Below are 20,186 nucleotides of genomic sequence, written 5' to 3'. Positions count from 1 at the left end.
TGTGGTTTGGGATCCTGGTTAGTTGGAGAGAGTTCACTCTATTGTCTAGCTGCTTCCTGGCCAGGCAGCTCAGCTCTCATTGAGTGTCTGAAACACCCCCATCACCACGGCCATTATCTCTCCCTCATTGAATTCATCAAGCTTTCCTCAGCATGAGGCCTGTAGGCCTGATAAACAAGACATGGTGGACGTCACTACTACAGGCCCATGTCAGGGACTAGCTGACACAGACTTAGTGTTGATTTATTAATGAGAGCTTCCCTTGCACTCACAACTCACACGGCCCATGTTGATGCCGTCATCGTCTGGTCCGAGAGTGTTCTCACCTCAGCGACAAGACACAACAGATGGTTTGGATCTGTCTGAGCCCTTGGGGTCTCTACAGTGGGAAATCTTGGAGAGATGAGAGAGAGAATTGTAGAGTGGCCAAACTAGCCTAGCCCAGCCTAGGCCATCTGGCCCCTCCCAAGTGTGAAGGAAGACGTATAGAGGAAGACTTTTAGGTTTGATATAAAGGTCTGCCATTGAGCCTAGAGCAGAGTCACCGTAGTCAAGTTAATGCACGTTGTCTACAAACAGTTATTCCCACAATTTATAATAGGATGTTCAAGTTTGGACACTTCTACGGTGCGGCGGTGCCAAACGGAACCGTGCCAAAACTTTACCTGCAGTCACAGAGCCAAAAAGCTACATCAGATTTGGTCTTTGTTATTTTGGGTAATCATAAAACTGCCAGTAATACCTGGGAGCTTGAAACGTGAGATCATTGTGTTCTTTGTTTAAACAATGAGTGTGCTTTAAAATATGAGGTCATACTATACTTATATTAAATTAGAGATCCAGGCACAGGGTTTTATTCTCAGGTGCTTGCTTGTCCACATCGTTCCTACCTTCTCTCTAGCTACATACTGAACGTTTGTGAGTATTGGCTAAAACCATTCCCTGCTGTCATCCTGAGGATATAGAACAGGGAGGAGCAGGTGGAAGAGGAATAATGTGTAATGTCCTCAATCTAACCCTAAACTTGTAAATCGGATGTTAATGTCTTGGTATGTGTGGTGCTAACTTGTTGCCGTGGTTAAAACTACATCTGGATCCCAAGTTGCAGAAGTACTGTAGTATCTATGGTACATGGTAACAACAAGCGTTACAATAGTATTCTACGTTTCAGTTTACAGGCCTACTTTTTGTGTCGATTGGAACCATTTTCTTATGACTTGAGGGAGGCTGAAATATTGAAAACAAGAAACACAAAAATACAAAAAAGTAACCAAAGACTGTAAACCCTTTGATATAACATCACTTCAACCAGCAGCATCCCTGATAGAGACTTACAGTATCAGAACCTGACTTGTGTTCAGCCTCCTCACTCTGACCTTGATCCTTCCCAGTTCACTCTCTCGCTAAGCCAACTCTATGGCCTCTTCAACTCTCTAGACTCCTTCATGAACTTATTTTGACCCCCCCACTCCAACTCTCAGTTCTCCGTAAGGCACCTCTTTAATTACCAGAGGATTACCTTGGGGTGACCCCCACACATTTATCTCCAGATATTGGCTCCCTTTGCTCTTGCTGCTTGATACAGTCTGACAATATGTTTTTATGTGGAGGAAGAGAAAAGTAAAGTAGGGGGGGGGGTTAATGGTACTGTAGATATCTGATCCTGTTCACTTCCCCCTGGCCTCATGTGCTGTTGCTGTATCCTTTAATGTTACACAAATTGCCCTCTCAGGTTTCTCTAAACATGTGGTAAACTGTACCCCTCCGAAACCCTCATAACATCGAGAGAATAATATGAGATCTGCATCAAACACCAACATTATACGATAATCACACAGTGTGCTGCTTATTCGGTCATGTAGAAAGATAGAATGGCTGAGGGTAGAGCAGGTACTTGATTATTCACTTGAAATGGTTGCTCAAAAGCAGTTGTGCCAAGGACGGATTTGCTAACCACCATTTTGTAATTAGATTATGTTTTTGGGGGGTGATGTTGTTTTTCTATAGTGCTGCAATTGATGGAAGTAGTCTTTCGAGTTGTGTGGCCTTTAAAACTACTATAATTAGCCGCTCCAGCCATTTGGCCTGCTGTATACTTGTTACAATTGACTGAGAACTGGTCAAGTCTCTGGATTCCTGTCGTAAAAAGCCTGGATTTCGTTTTATGTTGAGCCATGGGTATTCACACGATTTGAATTACATTTCTGTAATGTTCTCCAAGAAGCTTGGTGGGATTGTAAAATGTTAAAGTGTCTTAATGCTTTTACACCTTGTCCACGTGGCTTTTGTGAACAACTTACATTAGTCTGGTTGTCTTGTATTGTGTGTCGTTGTGTTGCCTTTTGCCATTTTGAATATAGACGGATTTCACAATCGCCTTCATTCCTATGACCTTTAGAATAAATGGAAACAGACACCTGCATTGGGCCAGGCCAGGAGAAGAGGAAGGAGACATTTCAGACACTACTGGGTTTCTTATTTCCCTGGTTGAAACATCTCATCAAAGCCCCCAAGATGCAGTGGGACAGGGTGGTCCCTGTGACAGCTCTTCATTGTTTCCTGCCAAACACCTAGTCTAGTTTTATGGTTTGGTTTCTATATCATGACTTGACATCCGACCACCTTCAGTCTCGACAAGTTCTCCCAAGGCTTTAGGATATGGCCTTGAATTAATCTCTCCCATTTTAACCACAAACTATTCATCTGTCCCATTTTAACCACAAACTATTCATCTGTCCCATTGTAACCACTAACTATTCATCTGTCCCATTGTAACCACAAACTCAACCCCTTGTCTCAGTTTCAGCCAGTCTATTCTTCTTGGACTTGCTACATTTGAAAGTCGACACTTGTAAATTCCCTGTGTTAGTGAAGGGTGGGTGGGGACATGTTAGATAACAGTTATTAGCAGACTGACCTAGCTTGCCTCTAACAAAGGGCTGCATTCACACAAAACAAGTAAACAAACTTGATGGCAGCCGTGTCGAGTCTGCGTCAGCAGCCGAATTCCCGTCAAGGAAAAGTAAATTGAACCTCCATCCCCATAAATGTTAGTAATGAACAGTTATCACCTCAAAATTAGCAGTTTCCTAACTCTTTGCGCGAGTTACGAGGTCGACTTTAGATTTTACACAAAGTTAATAAAACTGTGTGTACACACAGATGCTGGAAGTGTGTACACCACATTACCTTCCATGTTGATGGGATAGCCCCGTGAATAATAGCAGATAGAAATCCAACTCTGACTCATTGAGGACGTAACACAACATCTCCTTGGAACATTACTCCTAGTATATGGTGAATGCTCACGTTTACATCTGTGGAATAGAAGTATGTCCAATGATCTGAAGTAAAACAAATCAAAGAATATTTTATTTGTCACATGCGCCGAATACAACAGGTGTAGTAGACCTTACCATAAAATGCTTACTTACAAGCCCTTAACCAACAATGCAGTTAAGAAAATAGAGTTAAGAAAATATTTACTAAATAAACTAAAGTAATTTTTTTTCAATAAAAGTAACACAATAACAATAATGATATACAGGGTGTACCGGTACCGAGTCAATGTGCGGGGGTACAGGTTAGTCCAGGTAATTTGTACATGTAGATAGGGGTATGGCTTAGAATTCGTTGGTGTTTGTAACAATACAAAGTTGTATTTTTACATTTTTTGTATTTAACTAGGCAAGTCCGTTAAGAACAAATTCTTATTTACAATGATGGCCTACACCGGCCAAACCCGGACGACGCTAGGCCAATTGTGCGCCGCCCTATCGGACTCCCAATCACGGTCGGTTGTGTTACAGCCTGGAATCGAACCAGGGTGTCTGGAGTGACGCTTCAAGCAGTGCCTTAGACTGCTGCGCCAATCAAAATTAAGCAACACACAGCACTTGACATAAACCATTAGACTTTACATCAGGGGCAAGTCATGTCAGAGAGAAGCCCCTTATCTCTGGTTGTTCTGAGCAATCCAGCCCCCTGGCTTGTACAAAACATGTTCATGTCTCTTTTGGCATGTGCTGTTACTGACTGCTCAATGTCATACGACATGACAGAACACAGAATGACACAAGATTGCAAATATAATTCCTCCGAAAAGATTTGCATGAAATGCCACTGTGATTACGGGCAGATGCCATCAAAACACAAAGAATGTTTGTTTGCCACATCCCAGTTTGAATGAAACATTTTCACAATTCAGCCAGACAGAGAGAGCCGTCCGGCCCGGAGAATGGAGAATGCATTCACCTCGACGAGAGATTAACTCTGGGCTCCTTTTCCCCCATAATTCACTCACTATCTTGACACCATGTTGGCGGGAGAGCGTGAGCAGCTCCAGCACATTGTACAGACAGACACAGCTGCTGCTGCCAGCGTCAGAGACGTCATGCTCAAGTCTACGTCCAAAATGGCACCCTTTTCCCGTTATAGTGCGGTATACCAGGGTCCATAGGGCTCTGATCATAATTAGTGCACTATATAGGGAATGGGGTGCCATTTGGGACGCACACAACCTTCAAGCTGTCAGTCGCTTCCTTCCAGCATGACAATATGAAAAGAACTTCCTTTACCCATATTGTGCCAGCCATAATTTAAGAGGTACTGTGTAGGCTATGCACTCAAACAACTGCTACAGAGAGAGAGAAATCAGATTGCTGGTAAAAGTATCCTCAACATGTAATTCCTGGCACTTTTGCTCCTCTGTTGTAATTGAAGACTCGTCTTTACTCACTCATCAGATTCTACGGAGGCAGAACATGGGGAAGACATTTCAGGCTTACTGGTGTGTTAACTGCTAGATTTCCTTCCCAAAGTTCCATTTACTTTTTGGAATACCTCTGGGGGAGTGGAATGAAACCCTAATAGCTGGACACACTTACGCAAGGGAGGAATCCATTTATACAAGGGACAGTGACACAAACTTGGCAAATCTTAACTGGGCTTAAATTCCCCAAAAGTTGGAGAGTTTTACAGTACATGAAAATGCGGGAGGGAAGGAGTGGGAGGCATAGTTCATTATGAAAAGCACTGATGTGCTTAATCATCCAAAGTAATACACTCTCTCTCTTTCTCTGTCTCACAGGGTGAAAATAGGAGCTGAGAGTAGAGTATGTACTCTGTGTTCTGCCAGGCTAATTAATCACTGCATTCTGTCAGAGATATGTAATCACACGACGCCATACAATGACGGCTACCGGACCTAATTGGCCCACACATTTACAGAGGTAACGGAGAAACGTCTGACAGCTCTGCACACTAAGAAAAGCACTTACATGTCGTAAAACGGGCCTTTAATCATTATGTCCAAGGTTTTAGTTATAGTTCACCTCCTAGAAACATTACTGGTTGAGGTTCAGCTAGGTACTGTACTGTAGTAAAAATATGGCCATCATTATACAGTGGGGGAAAAAAGTATTTGATCCCCTGCTGATTTTGTACGTTTGCCCAATTACAAAGGAATGATCAGTCTATAATTTCAATGGTAGGTTTATTTGAACAGTGAGAGACAGAATAACAACAACAAAAAATCCAGAAAAGCGCATGTCAAAAATGTTATAAAATGATTTGCATTTTAATGACGGAAATAAGTATTTGACACCTCTGCAAAACATGACTTAGTACTTGGTGACAAAACCCTTGTTGGCAATCACAGAGGTCAGATGTTTCTTGTAGTTGGCCACCAGGTTTGCACACATCTCAGGAGGGATTTTGTCCCACTCCTCTTTGCAGATCTTCTCCAAGTCATTAAGGTTTCGAGGCTGACGTTTGGCAACTCGAACCTTCAGCTCCTTCCACAGATTTTCTATGGGATTAAGGTCTGGAGACTGGCTAGGCCACTCCAGGACCTTAATGTGCTTCTTCTTGAGCCACTCCTTTGTTGCCTTGGCCGTGTGTTTTGGGTCATTGTCATGCTGGAATACCCATCCACGACCCATTTTCAATGCCCTGGCTGAGGGAAGGAGGTTCTCACCCAAGATTTGACGGTACATGGCCCTGTCCATCGTCCCTTTGATGCGGTGAAGTTGTCCTGTCCCCAGCAGAAAAACACCCCCAAAGCATAATGTTTCCACCTCCATGTTTGACGGTGGAGATGGTGTTCTTGGGGTCATAGGCAGCATTCCTCCTCCTCCAAACACGGCGAGTTGAGTTGATGTCAAAGAGCTCCATTTTGGTCTCATCTGACCACAACACTTTCACCAGTTCCTCTGAGTCATTCAGATGTTCATTGGCAAACTTCAGATGGGCATGTATATGTATTCTTGAGCAGGGGGACCTTGCGGGCGCTGCAGGATTTCAGTCCTTCACGGCGTAGTGTGTTACCAATTGTTTTCTTGGTGACTATGGTCCCAGCTGCCTTGAGATCATTGACAAGATCCTCCCGTGTAGTTCTGGGCTGATTCCTCACCGTTTTCATGATCATTGCAACTCCACGAGGTGAGATCTTGCATGGAGCCCCAGGCCGAGGGATATTGACAGTTCTTTTGTGTTTCTTCCATTTGCGAATAATCGCACCAAATGTTGTCGCCTTCTCACCAAGCTGCTTGGCGATGGTCTTGTAGCCCAATCCAGCCTTGTGTAGGTCTACAATCTTGTCCCTGACATCCTTGGAGAGCTCTTTGGTCTTGGCCATGGTGGAGAGTTTGGAATCTGATTGATTGATTGCTTCTGTGGACAGGTGTCTTTTTTACAGGTAACAAGCTGCAGTTAGGAGCACTCCCTTTAAGAGTGTGCTCCTAATCTCAGCTCGTTACCTGTATAAAAGACACCTGGGAGCCAGAAATCTTTCTGATTGAGAGGGGGTCAAATACTTATTTCCCTCATTAAAATGCAAATCAATTTATAACATTTCTGACATGCGTTTTTCTGGATATTTTTGTTGCTATTCTGTCTCTCACTGTTCAAATAAACCTACCATTAAAATTATAGATTGATCCTTTCTTTGTCAGTGGGCAAATGTACAAAATCAGCAGGGGATCAAATACTTTTTTCCCCCACTGTATATCTTGTGTATTGAGTACAGTGCAGTAAAAGTGTCCATTAGTTGTGCAGTGGTTTTTAACAGGCTTTCTCATCACAATACTTAACCTGGTGGGATCTGCTTCAGTTCTATTAGAGGCAGACCTTAGTGGAGCACACAGATCAAAGCGTTGGTCTCATCATTGTCACGTCCATGGCTAGACAATCCTCTCACTATCTGGCAGTAGAGGAGGAAGAGAGACTGTTGGCAGACTAGTCTGTCAGGTCACAATCAGGAATCAGCTCACATTTTCCAATCGGTCCAAGGCCACGCCTGTGTGACACAATTACAGTCTATACAGGTGTGGGACCTTAATTTGACCAGTTTCTCACAGCAGGAACGTAATCCTGCAGCAACAGGACATGTGAATAATTATGTGGATTATAATTAAATGGACATTTTTGTAGGGGTTGATGCATTTTTCGTGAGGGAAAATCAAGTCTGAAATTTCAAAGTGGAAATTACAAACTTTAGAATCCTTTTTAAACTTCTCCTGGTTTGGTTTTTAGGTTTGATTTATTCACACCAAAAAAAGAAAGTGAAAGACAAAACAGTAGAGATTAAAAAAAACTGGTAAAAACAGTGTGCAGGTGAGGTATGAAGCCCAAAAGGGCTTATATGAAAACCACACCATAACTATAAGCACAACAAATAAAAGTTTGCAACAGGGTGATCAAATGAACTGTAAAGACAGAAAAGAAGAGAGAGAAGTGGATTTCCCCTTTGGTTCCATACTTCGTTTAGTTTGTAGCTTCAGCCACCTCAAGAGGATACGTTTCTACCTGAATACACACTGTATCATGTGAACTGCCATAAAACATATATACAGGCTTTTCAAGTTCAGACAAGAAAGTATTCAGAGAGGAAGTCATAAAGCAAACCACATTAACTGCAATAATCGTCTAACAAGTCTGGATAGTAGGTATGGTATTTTCGTACGAAAAAAGCAGTTTTCTTGTGAATGAGAGTTTTCAAAGGATGAATCGTAGGACACTGACACAACTCTCACACTTGCAGAAATTCTGAAAGCACGGAGTTATGCTGGCTGAATCGCTTAAGCCAAAATTTCCTCAGTCCGTATTTCCCAGAAGTGGAAGGTCAAAGATGTACTGACACAACCGGAGCCGAATTCCAGCCCGTTTTGTTTGGACAAAGCACACCGAGGGGAGTCTGTGTCATCTGTATGTTTAGAAGGAGTTGGTGAATATGTCATAGCTGTGTGATGATTCTGGACCTCACCACAGTTCCTGTGGTTGGACCTTAGAGCACACTACTACACACATTTCAAACAATGTCTCCCCTTCACACATGGAAAACAAAGTCATTGAGAGTTTGCTTACTGCAAGTGTGTGTGTGTGTCTCTGCTCTTCTCCTTTCCAAGTCCATGACCACTGTTTGCAACTCTTTCCACATCAAAAAGCAGAGACAAACGATCATATACATTTTTTTACATTCCAATTAAAGATGGTTTCATGTTTATTTTATCTGATTCCTTGCTGGGGATAAACATTTTGCTGGCAAGTCGCAACATTCTGTCATGTTTTCTCTATACCTTCAGCCCTACACTGAAATTCCAAACAGGAATGTACAGCCTGCGTAAGTGTAGCAAAGCATTCTGGGAGCCGTGGCAATACAGGTGTGCTATTCCTTAATTAAAGTCATGACCAACTGTTAAGAGTCTTGGTTGGATGCTCTGGAATCTAATTGGTCAGCAACAGATGATTCATCACTCTGCTGCCTCTAGTAGTTAATGAGAGAGTAATAGCATCTAAAAGGGATAGTCAAGATGTGACAGGGGATCCTGCTTGTGCCTGCACCAGTAACAGCTGGATGATAACTTCTTAAAACATAGTTCTAGACATTTGTAGTCGATCCTACCCTGAAGGTGTAGTCATGCTGAGAGAGGTATGCTGTTCCTGCTCATACATTATAATGAGTTAATGGAAGCAGATCAAAATGCCCCAATGTTTTATCTTTGAGAACTGAGAAGGATCTGTGTCCCAAATGGCACCCTATTCTGGGGTCCGGGTCAAAAGTAGTACCCTACATAGGGAACAGGGTGCCATTTGGGACTCAGGGTGATAATAAGCATCACAAGGAATGATGGAATGGCAGTGGAATGTTCCAGATGCACCTGAATGATGTAACCATGACAGGGTCAGTGGACCCTCACACTGAGCCCCTGTGTGTGAGATGAGACTGTAGAGATGTAGAGAGAGAACACCTATCCATCTTACTATGCTGTCAAACCAATGACCAGAGCGCTACTTTTTCAAGAGAAACAGCATTTTTGTCTAAAGGTATAGTCACCCACTAACAAGAAAAGAAAAACGTCCAGATTTGCATATTAACATATTAGTAAACCAAATGAACCTTTCACCTTTCAAACCCAAAAGAGACAGAGTGAGCTGAAGTGCCTCGGTGCTGTACGTTACACACGTGTTGAAGTCATGTTTCAGACAACATCTGCTGATGGTTAGAGTGCTCAGTGCTACTCTGCTCTCACACCCCACTACTGCCACACACAACACACTGTACACTGTAGTGAGGTCCTCAGGCCTGGACATGGCTCGGTAGCCAATTAATCAGAGGGGACTGCTTGACCTCTATCAACCCCCCCCCAAACCCCCTCTTCCCCTTTGCCCCTTAACTCCCAGATTAACATGCTACATGATCTTTCCAGGACCAGGAAGGGTCACCCAACAGTTGGAGGCTCAGTGCCAAAATAAAGAGGGAGAAAGAGACAATGAGAAATGAGAAAGAGTGAGAGAAAGAGAGGAGGAAATGGAGGGAGAGAGGGAGAGAGAGAGAGAAATAGGAGAAATAGAGGAGAGAGAGAGAAGAGAGAAGGGGAGCTTTGGTGTCTCATCTGTTCTTAAATCCCTACACATAGCCCTTGTAGTATGTAATCACACTCGCTGTTTGCCAGCAGGGTCCAGAAAGGAAATGACTACATCCAGCGAAAATGCATCATACAACAATGGATTAACGGGCTTCAAATCAAAAACTGGTGCTGCGCAGTGCTCTTCAAATGGGTGAGCTATGGCCAAGCTTTAGTGCTTAGATCACAGAGGCTATTGTTGCTCTCTTCAGACCAGTGATAATTGGTTTGTCCATCTACATTCTGTGTGTTCTGAGGTTTTGCTGTTTTGTGTTTCTGCCCCCTGTGATTATTTTTGGGAATGGCTGTCTTCAGAACAGAAGCTGCCACATGACGTATCAGGTCCTGAAATGGGACGTCTGCTACAGTTAAAGTATTTATTGAAATTGCTTTGGGGAATTATTTTTGCTGTAGACATCCAAGAGAGTCGAAGAGAATGTGTTTCCATTTTGAGCAAAAAGGTTTATGGTTCAAAGAAGCCTTTTTACCCCCTGGTTCATGTCCATGTTCGGTCCAAATGGTAAACACAAGACAAGACAGCAACACATGTGACAGTCTGTGTATGTGCTGGTGGGCTATTGAATGTCAATACTCAGAGTTACTTTGAGCAAGTGACTCCACTGTTTCTTTGTCCAGGCCCAACTCTATTTAGTTATTTTGTTTGGCTTGAATAAACACTGTTCGTCATACATGCTACTTATTAAGAGCCTAAATGATAGTCTTAATAGAACAGAAACCTTCAGTAATGTTAAGGGTTGCTGACTCTCTAGACATTTGATAGTTTGTAACAGTATAGGATGATATCATAATTACCCAGAATTCAGCCATGTAAAATGAATCAGTCCTTTGAGGATAGTCTAGACCAGGTATTCCCAAACTGGGGTTCCGTGCAATGCCGCCGGGGGTACGCCAAATAAAAATGTGATTCACATTTTTTTTTAAATTATAATTGAAAATTCTTCACATTTTCAAACAGTCCATTTATATTTTCCAACGGGGTTATACATTTGGGTGAGATTTTTCCACTAACGGTCCATATGTAGCCAAACGTAGCTGCTGCTCATTCCGTTTGCTCTAAAATGGTTAAAAAAGTAAGACCCACGTCCATAGAGACATACCAGCTCTACTGGTAGTACTGCTACTACCAGGAGTACTACACCTGCACCTGTCAACGACACAAGTTGTTCTGCTTCCACGAGCACATCCAATGCTAGCATCAGTAATTCTACATTTGTTGTTAGCCCAGCTAGCATGGACACTGACAGTTGTGAATCTGATGCAGCTGAAGAGCTACTGCCCCCTTACCTGGGAAAGCACTGAACAACAGACAGGGACGTTGGACCATCGAAGCGGCGCAAATATGATGAACTACATTGATTTGGATTTCACTTATATTGGCAGTAGTGCCTTTCCTCAGCCACAGTGTGTTATATGTGCAAAAGTACTATCTCACAACTCAATGAAACCTTCACTCTTGCGCCGACATTTAGAAACAAAACATGCCAATTTGAAAAATAAGCAACAGGAGTTTTTTGAGCGAGAATTAAGACGACGTATGAGTAATAAGACATGTATAAAAGCAACAGATACCATTAATAAGAAGGGGTTAGAAGAGTCTTATATGCTAAAAGGCCAAAAAAAACATACAGACAATGACTTCATCAAACAACACTGTTTCACGACGCATCAGTGACATGGCAGGAGATGTTTTGAAACAATTACTGCTTCACATATAAGCCAGTGAATTCTATGTGTTACAGCTGGATGAGTCAACAGACTTGGCGGGCCTGGCACAGCTCTTGGTATATGTCCGTTACGTTTATGGGGGGGTCAATTGAGGAAGACATCCTCTTCTGCAAACCAGGAGAGGATATTTTTAAGGTACTGGACAGCTTTGTGACATCAAATGGACTTTGGTGGTCAAGATGTGTTGGAATCTGTACTGATGGCACAAAAGCCATGACAGGGAGACATAGTGGAGTGGCAACAAACGTGCAAGCAGTTGCAGTTGTGTACACTGCAGCATCCACCAAGAGGCTCTTGCTGCCAAAGGAATGCCTGACAGCTTGAGAGACGTTTTGGACACTGTGAAAATGGTTAACTTTGTTAAAGCAAGGCCCCTGAACTCTTGTGTATTTTCTGGCCTATCTGGGTGACGTTTTTACTTGCCTGAATGATCTGAATCTAGGATTACAGGGACTCTCCGCAACTATATTCAATGTGCGAGACAAAATTGAGACTATGATTAAGAAGTTGGAGCGCTTCTCTGTCTGCATTAACAAGGTCAACACACAGGTCTTTCCATCATTGTATGATTTTTTGTGTGCAACTGAACTGACAATGTCAAATGTGATATAGCGAAGCACCTGAGTGAGTTGGGTGCGCAATTATGCAGGTACTTTCCCGAAACGGATGACACAAACAACTGGATTCATTATCCCTTTCATGCCCTGCCTCCAGTCCACTTACTGATATCTGAACAAGAGAGTCTCATCGAAATTCCACCAAGTGGTTCTGTGAAAACTGAATTTAATCAGAAGCCACTGCCAGATTTCTGGATTGGGCTGCGCTCAGAGTATCCTGCCTTGGCAAATTGTGCTGTTAAAACACTGATGCCCTTTGCGTACCTATGTCAGAGTGGATTCTCGGCCCTCACTAGCATGAAAACTAAATACAGGCACAGACTCTGTGTGGAAGATGATTCCCACGAGCCGGGTTGTGACAACAACTCACAGTCATTCTTATGTTTAATAAATGTATTGTATAGCGTGTGTGTGGCAGGCTTACAATGATGGCAAAAAACAACATTTGAGAGTGTGCTGACCCTGGTGCTAGAGGGGGTACGCAGCTGGAGGTTGAATGTTTAAAGGAGTACGGGACTATAAAAAGTTTGGGAACCACTGGTCTAGACAAACAACCAGGGATTAGATGAGGTAAGACAACACTTCAGAGACACCCACCTTTACTCTACCGTTGTTCCCCAAGCACTTCACGTGTTGCTCTAGTTCTGCTCTAGCCGGTCTCTGAGCGAAGACAGATGACGAAGACAGACGTAGAAGTAAACTTCCAGCTCTACTTTTTTTACAGTTTACGCACTCAAGCCCAAATCTGGATGTCCTCTAGTCTACAAAGCTATGGTCAAACTTTAGCCATTACCATGGCGACCTGATATCTTGTTGAACATGCAGTATGATTAATGCTCTTTTCCTCCTAGACCATTGTGTTCTTTCTCTCCCGTATAAATCTTTCACCTTGTTCTCACAGAGTAATTAACGTGAACCCTGGATGGAGGGATATTTATCATGGCACTTCATCACTTCCTGACACGCTCCTCCGAACCGTGACTGAGCCCAGTCCTGCAGGCCCAGGCCGTGGCCACGGTCCGCCAAGCCAAACACACCGACCGACCCAGAGAGGTTCTGATAATGCGGTCATCATAATTAGGGCACCTCGCTCTGGACCGGGATGATGGCCAAATCTCTCTCTCTCTGAAGTGATTTGGTGGACGTGTGAATGAATCTGGCTGAGGCAGAAGGGGCGGCTAGAGGGAGAGATGGAGGGAGGAGGTCATACTATACCTGTATGGTACAGTCTAGTCCGTTTTACACAGATTTACAATGATAGATGTCTCTACAGGAAGGCATAGCCTCAGTCAGAAGGTGAACTCCCTGTTAGGGCTTGAAAGTTCTCTGTCAGGGTGGATACACTCAAGCCAGATCTCTCTGACTTCACTTCACACTGACTGACATTGCCATATAAAGACATTACTATTGACACAGAGAATCTGCCAGAGTACGTGTTTGCAGAGAGAGAGAGAGAGAGAGAGAGAGAGAGAGAGAGAGAGAGAGAGAGATGTTGCTTATAACAACGGCAAAGGCAGTCTAATTTTGGGCCAAGTCATCGAGTTTGACTTCAACACACCCGATCTGAACACTATGGTTGAGTTTCTAAGTACCGAAATGAGTCTGGGTCATGTTTGAGTTACGACACAATTAATGTCTATAATAGGGGAACTCTGTACTCTGTCAGATGGTCTGTTAATGTGTATAAAGTGTAATGTAGTGTTTGTTTTGGACATCTCCTTGGCATGCCCATTCATTTGCTGTAATATTATACATAGAGTATATTACAGTTCAATTATCACAGAGTTGCAGAAACCTGGATGAAACCTAAACATGTGTAAAACTGGGAACCTTCAAGAAAGTTTTTTCTCTGTATGTAACTACAGTCTGCTATTCATAATGTCGTTCTAAATTCCAGGTAAATACCAGCTAACCTAAAAGAACACGTATTACTCTAATATCTAGCCTACACAAACATCAGTATGAATCTGTCTATAGCAGCTATTCCGAATTGGGTTATTGTGCTTTGGAAGCCAATGAGTAACGTTTCTTCTGGCATTATGCATCACTCTGTCGTCTTACGATAACATGTCTCAACACAACCTGGGTTATAATGCAGCCACGTCATTTATAAGGGGATTACCAATCAAAGGCAACCTGACACTGATGTATTGAATTATTTATCAAGCATTTGATAAATAAAAGTCCCTATTTTCTATGTGAAAACAGCAAATAAAAATCATCCATAAAGGTTTTGGAATGTAAGTGTTCATTTCAAGATCATTCATTCAACACCTTGAGGAGCCTTTCTGAGGGGCGTGCTCAGCTCTTGTGTGTGTGTGTGTGTGTGTGTGTGTGTGTGTGTGTGTGTGTGTGTGTGTGTGTGTGTGTGTGTGTGTGTGTGTGTGTGCGTGTGCATCCGTGTGTGTGTGTGTGTATATGTGCATACATGCGTGTGTGCCTGCCTTTGCGCATGTATGTTAAGTTAAGAAACAGAGCAACAAACAGACCTCTCTCGTTCCTGCTCCAGCAGGTTAGTGAACTCGTCACTCTTCCTCATGAAGTCTCCATGGTTCCTCTTCTCGTCATCCAGCTTGTACAGGGCGCGCTTGTGGGACTGCTCAGTCAGCAGCAGCTGCTCCAGCATGCGACGGTGGGTCTCCCTCTGCTTCTCCACCAGCTTGTCCAGCTAGGAGAGACCAGAGCGTTTACTGACCACTCCAAATACACTTCCTGTGTGAGGTGATATCGGATGTATAAATGTATTTTAAAACGTGATTGTCCAGTCATGAGACAAAAACCCAAAGTTGATCTTTGAACCTACAAAGTAGCTACTTCATATACATTTTAGCAGACTCTTATCCAGAGCAACTTACAGGAGCAATTAGGGTAATGTGTCTTGCTCACGGGCACATCAACAGATTTTTCACCTTGTTGGCTTGGGGATTCGAACCAGTGACCTTTCTGTTACTGGCCCAACGCTCTTAACCGCTAGGCTACCTGCCGCCCATATACTGTAGCTGAAGTCTCAACCCTTCCAAGTCGTCTTATCAGGGTGCTACACTTCACTGACCCCAGACTTTACTGAGCTGCTGTATTGATTGTTGAGACTGTGCTACCTCAGCCATGGGCCTCTCGTAGATGTCTTCCTGGAAGGTCTCAGCCTTGCTCTGGACGGTGTCTCTCTGCAAGGCCTGAAGGACCTTCTGTGGGGTGACGAACCCATACTGGGCCTCCAAGAGGGCCAAGTCAATCTTCTCAGCCTTCAACACCGTGATCACCTCATCTCTGGCCTGTGGTAGGGGGGAGAAGGAGGGAGAGAGAAGAGGAAACAGTTCTATGAGCATGATAGCTAGACTACCCATGGTTTAGTATTACCAAGAAGAAAGACTACCCATGGTTTAGTATTACAAAGAAGCCTGTCCTATAGCTAGACTACCCATGGTTTAGTATGACTGTACCAAGAAGCCTGTCCTATAGCTAGACTACCCATGGTTTAGTATTACCAAGAAGCCTGTCCTATAGCGGGACTCCCATGGTTTAGTATTACCAAGAAGCCTGTCCTATAGCTAGACTACCCATGGTTCAGTATTACCAAGAAGCCTGTCCTATAGCGGGACTCCCATGGTTTAGTATTACCAAGAAGCCTGTCCTATTGCTAGACTACCCATGGTTTACTTTATCAAGAAGCCAAGTGATCTGCCTCTCCTCACCAGATAACCCAGAACCAGCCAAACCCTTGCCCAGTCTCCTAGTCTCTCCTCACCAAACAACCCAGAACCATCCAAACCCTGGCCAGTCCCACAGTCTCTCCTCACCTGCAGTTCTCCTTCTAGCATGGAGAGCAGGAACAGAAGGTCGTCTCGGGAGAGGTCCCTGGCCTTCCCGCCTGCTGCCTTCTCCCTCCGACTGTTACTGCAGGCACTGCCACTCCCACTGCTGCCGCTGCCCTCCTTTTCCTTCCTCTGGACAGTGCCTGTGTTTGTGCCTGTGTCATCGGGGGGCTCCCTGTGCCTGGTCCGTCCTGCACCCCTGCCCTGGGGCTCCTCACGTTCTGTGGCCCGCCGCTGCGATCGTGCCTGGTGCTGAGCCAGCTTGGCGTTTGCTGTGTCCTCTAGGCTGTTGCTACGGGAACGCATGTTTTTTTTTACCTGCAGGGGGAACAGGAAGGAACATAGTGGGAGGAGATTGATAGGTGGGTTGGGGTGGGGTGGGGTTGGGTGTAGCCGTGGGGTAAAGGGTTGGTGGGTTGAAGAGGGTGAGAGCTGTGTGAAGGGAGTGATCTGTTTAATTCAGCCCCGAAGCTCAGTCGTCCAGGCTCTGTATCATTGTATAAGATGGTGGTTTGGTTAAATCACTGACTCATGACAATGATGAAGCCATGAATGGCCCGACAGTCTTAAGCTCCATTCACTGTGTCATTTATCATTTTCTGCGTTATATAGTACCGGGAAAGGTAAACGTACACCTTGATGAAAAAGTGATTGTAAATACAAATCCTGAATAAACATAGGCCAATCTCTGTTCTGTGTGTTTGATCTGAGGATGAAAAGAAAAACGCCTTGAATCATTCATTACATCACCAGTTGTATTAGTGGCCTGGCCTGGCTGACAGTTTATGAGTAAGAGGGATAGCTGTTTGACTGCATATGTACACATGCAAGGCACGGAATGATTCGGGGATGATGTCATCGCCGCAAGCAGCAGTCTGCTTGAACAGATCTAAACTCAGAGATCTGGGCTCCAGGCGAGAGCAGAGAGCAGCCATATCCGTTAGTGAGTGTTTGCTTACACCATCACAATGCACTAGTCCCAGGAGGATAGCGTGTAATTCCGTAAACCTTCATCAGGGTTCTGTTGATGAGTAAACTGTGCCACAGTAGACACTAAAGCAATCAGGCCCTGTTTTGTCCTAATGGATTGCAGCTATTACTCACAGTTAGTCTTGCAACATTTGAGCTGTTCAAACAGACAAAGGGCACAGCTGGGATCCAGGTCGACAAGGAGCTGGTTACGCAACACCTCTAAAGAGTTCAACCCGGGTCACTGTCTTTGGCTGTCCCCATAGGAGAACCCTTTGAAGAACACTTTTTGGTTCCAGGTAGAACCCTTTTGGGTTTCATGAAGAACCATTTCCACAGATAGTTCTACATGGAACCCAAAAGGGTTCTACCTGGAACCAAAAAGGGTTCTCCTATGGGGACAGCCGAAGAACCTAAGTGTGTACTGCCAAAGTGCCAAACCTGACGATTGCAGAGTGCTCAGTGAGTGTATAATAATATCTAACAATCTCTTTGATTGACTGTCCTGAGAGCTCAGATATGCCCCAGTGTTCTCTGCTGTGCTGTGTGTGTTTGTGTGAGACTGAAATAGAGCTGGCTGGAGTGGAGCATCTGGCATGTCTCCATATCAACTCTGGCTGTTGTACGCTCACTTCCCTGACAAAGCTGTGTGTTTTGAGAGTAAACATTGCCGAGGGCCAACGCTACTGGTCAGTGTTGGGTTTGACAGTCACACCGGCTGTCCTGTTCCATGACTGTAATGGTTGAACGTAGGAGTGCTGGGAAACCTATACTGTGAGAGAACTATACTTCTCACTGGGAACATCTAGGGTTCAATCCTAGGCTGGATCACTCCCTTTGGCACATCTATACTGGCTTTGTACACTACTTTCAGAGAAACGTTGGTAACACTTTATTTTTAGAGCCTACTTTCCTTTGGAAGCTCTCACCCATTTCACTCCCTCCAGATCATGTCATAGTCCAACAATAAAGTAAACAAAAACTAACAAGAATGTGCAAAGAGAGACTTTTGCTGGAAAGTACCAGTTATTCAAGCAAGCCAAATGAAAGCAAGGTTTGAGATGATGATGTTTTTGGAATTATCTCTGAACTTCTCAGAAGAGCACAAAACAAAAACACCAGTTATGTAACTGCTGATGTAGTCTATGTATGAACTATGAACATGGTTTTTACTGTTGCTGATGTAGTCTATGTATGAACTATGAACATGGTTTTTAATGTTGATGTGTAGTCTATGTATGAACTATGAACATGGTTTTTACTGTTGATGTGTAGTCTATGTATGAACTATGAACATGGTTTTTAATGTTGCTGATGTAGTCTATGTAAGAACTATGAGCATGGTTTTTAATGTTGCTGTGTACGCTAGGTACGAAACCACAAACATAGTTTGTCGATGAGCACATTCTGTTTTGCTGCCTGTCAGCTTGGCCAAGGTGGGAAGTGGAATCTGCCAGAACACAATTAGTTAGTCACCATATGAGGTAAGAGACCTTGCATGGCCTCTTCTACTGCTAATGATGATGAGGTGCACTACAGTGGCATTATTTTACCAGAACATTCCCTCCTCCATAGTGTTCTGAACAGCAAACAACATCTTCACGTCAAGTATAATCCTGGGGAGAGTTCATAACGATACAATCTGTAACCTGGAAATGACCACTGAACAGATTCCCAATCCCCAGAATGTACCTTTAAAGTCAACTCACCTACAACTTTATAAGGAAGGTGATTGTTATGAAATACTGATACACTACACTAAATCCAAATGGGCAAAACTGGTTGAATCAATGTTGTTTCCATGTCATTTCAAACAAAAATGTCTATGCAATGACGTTGAATCAACGTGGAAAACTGATTGTATTTGCAAAAAGTAATCAACGTCAGGGTATTTCTTTTTTTTTTACCCACCTTTCAACCTAAATCCAATGATATGGTGAAATGTTTTGCTTAATTCACATTAGATGACAACTCAACCCAATGTAAATCAAATCTAGATGTTGAACTGACGTCTGTGGCCAGTGGGAACACTGAAGAAAGCACAATGCCATGACAGTCTTCTCCCCCTCCATGTAGTAAACTGACCAGACTAGTTTGACATTCATACTCTGTGACACTATGAATGAAAGAGTTTGTAACGTGTGTGAATCTGCCCAGAGAGATTACATTTAATCATGATTTGTTTTCCTACTAATCTGGCCAGCTGAACATCACACAGGGGGAGTCCCAAATGGCCCCTTACTAACAACATAGTGCACTACCTTTGACCAGAGGCCAATAGGCCCCGGTCAAAAGTAGTGTAATGCATAGGGAATAGTTTACCATTTGGGAAGCAAACACAGTCATTGTGTCAAACCGGCTCAGGCCCTTTCACATCTCATTGTCTCACTCTTCTACAGGTCCACAATAGGAGCAGGATCACAGCCAAAAGGTGATGTAATGATAAACAGCACTTCATACTGTTTGCAGAGGATTAGCTATTGCTTTTGGCAGAGAGGACATTACCATATGCACGCAACATGGACTCATGCTTGTGCATGTCTAGGCCTATACTTTACTGCATTTTAAGTAATATCAGTACACACACACACATACACACACACACACACACACCTCTCTTTCTCACACACACACACACAAGGTACTAACTAGTACAGGTAGGTACTGTAGATACTACCTCTATAGCCAGTACACAAAGCTTGCCTGAAAGACCTGTAACATATCTGTAACATAACACAGTCATCATTCCTCAACACAAACTTTGTCTAAAATAGAGTAGAAAATCGTTTGACAAGTATCATGACATCCTGATGTGATTATTACCAGAGTAATGACCTAGGAAAGAGTGCTGTGAGTTGGGTGGATGTGAGGGATCTGAGGTTGGGTTTATAAGGCTGCACTGTGCCCTCGGCTTGATGAGGTCACAGACCTGGCAGAACTAGACTCAGCCTTTATCTTACTAAATGGAAACAAAGTTTGTCAAAGGCGCCTGACCTTTACATTGATGCCATGCCTGCCTCTCACTCTCTCTCTCTGACGTGCTTAATCATCCAAAGTAATAGTTGTTTCTCTCTCTCTCTCTCTCTCTCTCTCTCTCTCTCTCTCTCTCTCTCTCTCTCAGGACAGGAGCTGCTGCT

The 20,186-nt window shown here is 43.6% G+C and overlaps 1 protein-coding gene across 1 annotated transcript in view; it reads right to left on the bottom strand.

Moving 5' to 3' along the window:
- LOC115179722 (filamin A-interacting protein 1-like) overlaps positions 1-20,186 on the bottom strand; it is a 112,387-nt gene that overhangs the window by 27,306 nt on the left and 64,895 nt on the right. The window contains exons 2-4 of the mRNA XM_029741405.1: positions 16,066-16,398; positions 15,367-15,540; positions 14,758-14,936 (exon numbers count right to left, since the gene is read on the bottom strand). Of these exons, the coding sequence (XP_029597265.1) occupies positions 14,758-14,936; positions 15,367-15,540; positions 16,066-16,386 (674 nt within the window). The 5' untranslated portion in view covers positions 16,387-16,398. The remainder of the gene's footprint in view (positions 1-14,757; positions 14,937-15,366; positions 15,541-16,065; positions 16,399-20,186) is intronic.

Source organism: Salmo trutta, chromosome 39 (genome assembly GCF_901001165.1).
Source record: "Salmo trutta chromosome 39, fSalTru1.1, whole genome shotgun sequence".
Lineage (NCBI taxonomy): Eukaryota > Metazoa > Chordata > Actinopteri > Salmoniformes > Salmonidae > Salmo > Salmo trutta.
The sequence above is the reverse complement of the archived record's forward strand: the minus strand, read 5'-3'. Positions and strand labels throughout refer to the sequence as shown.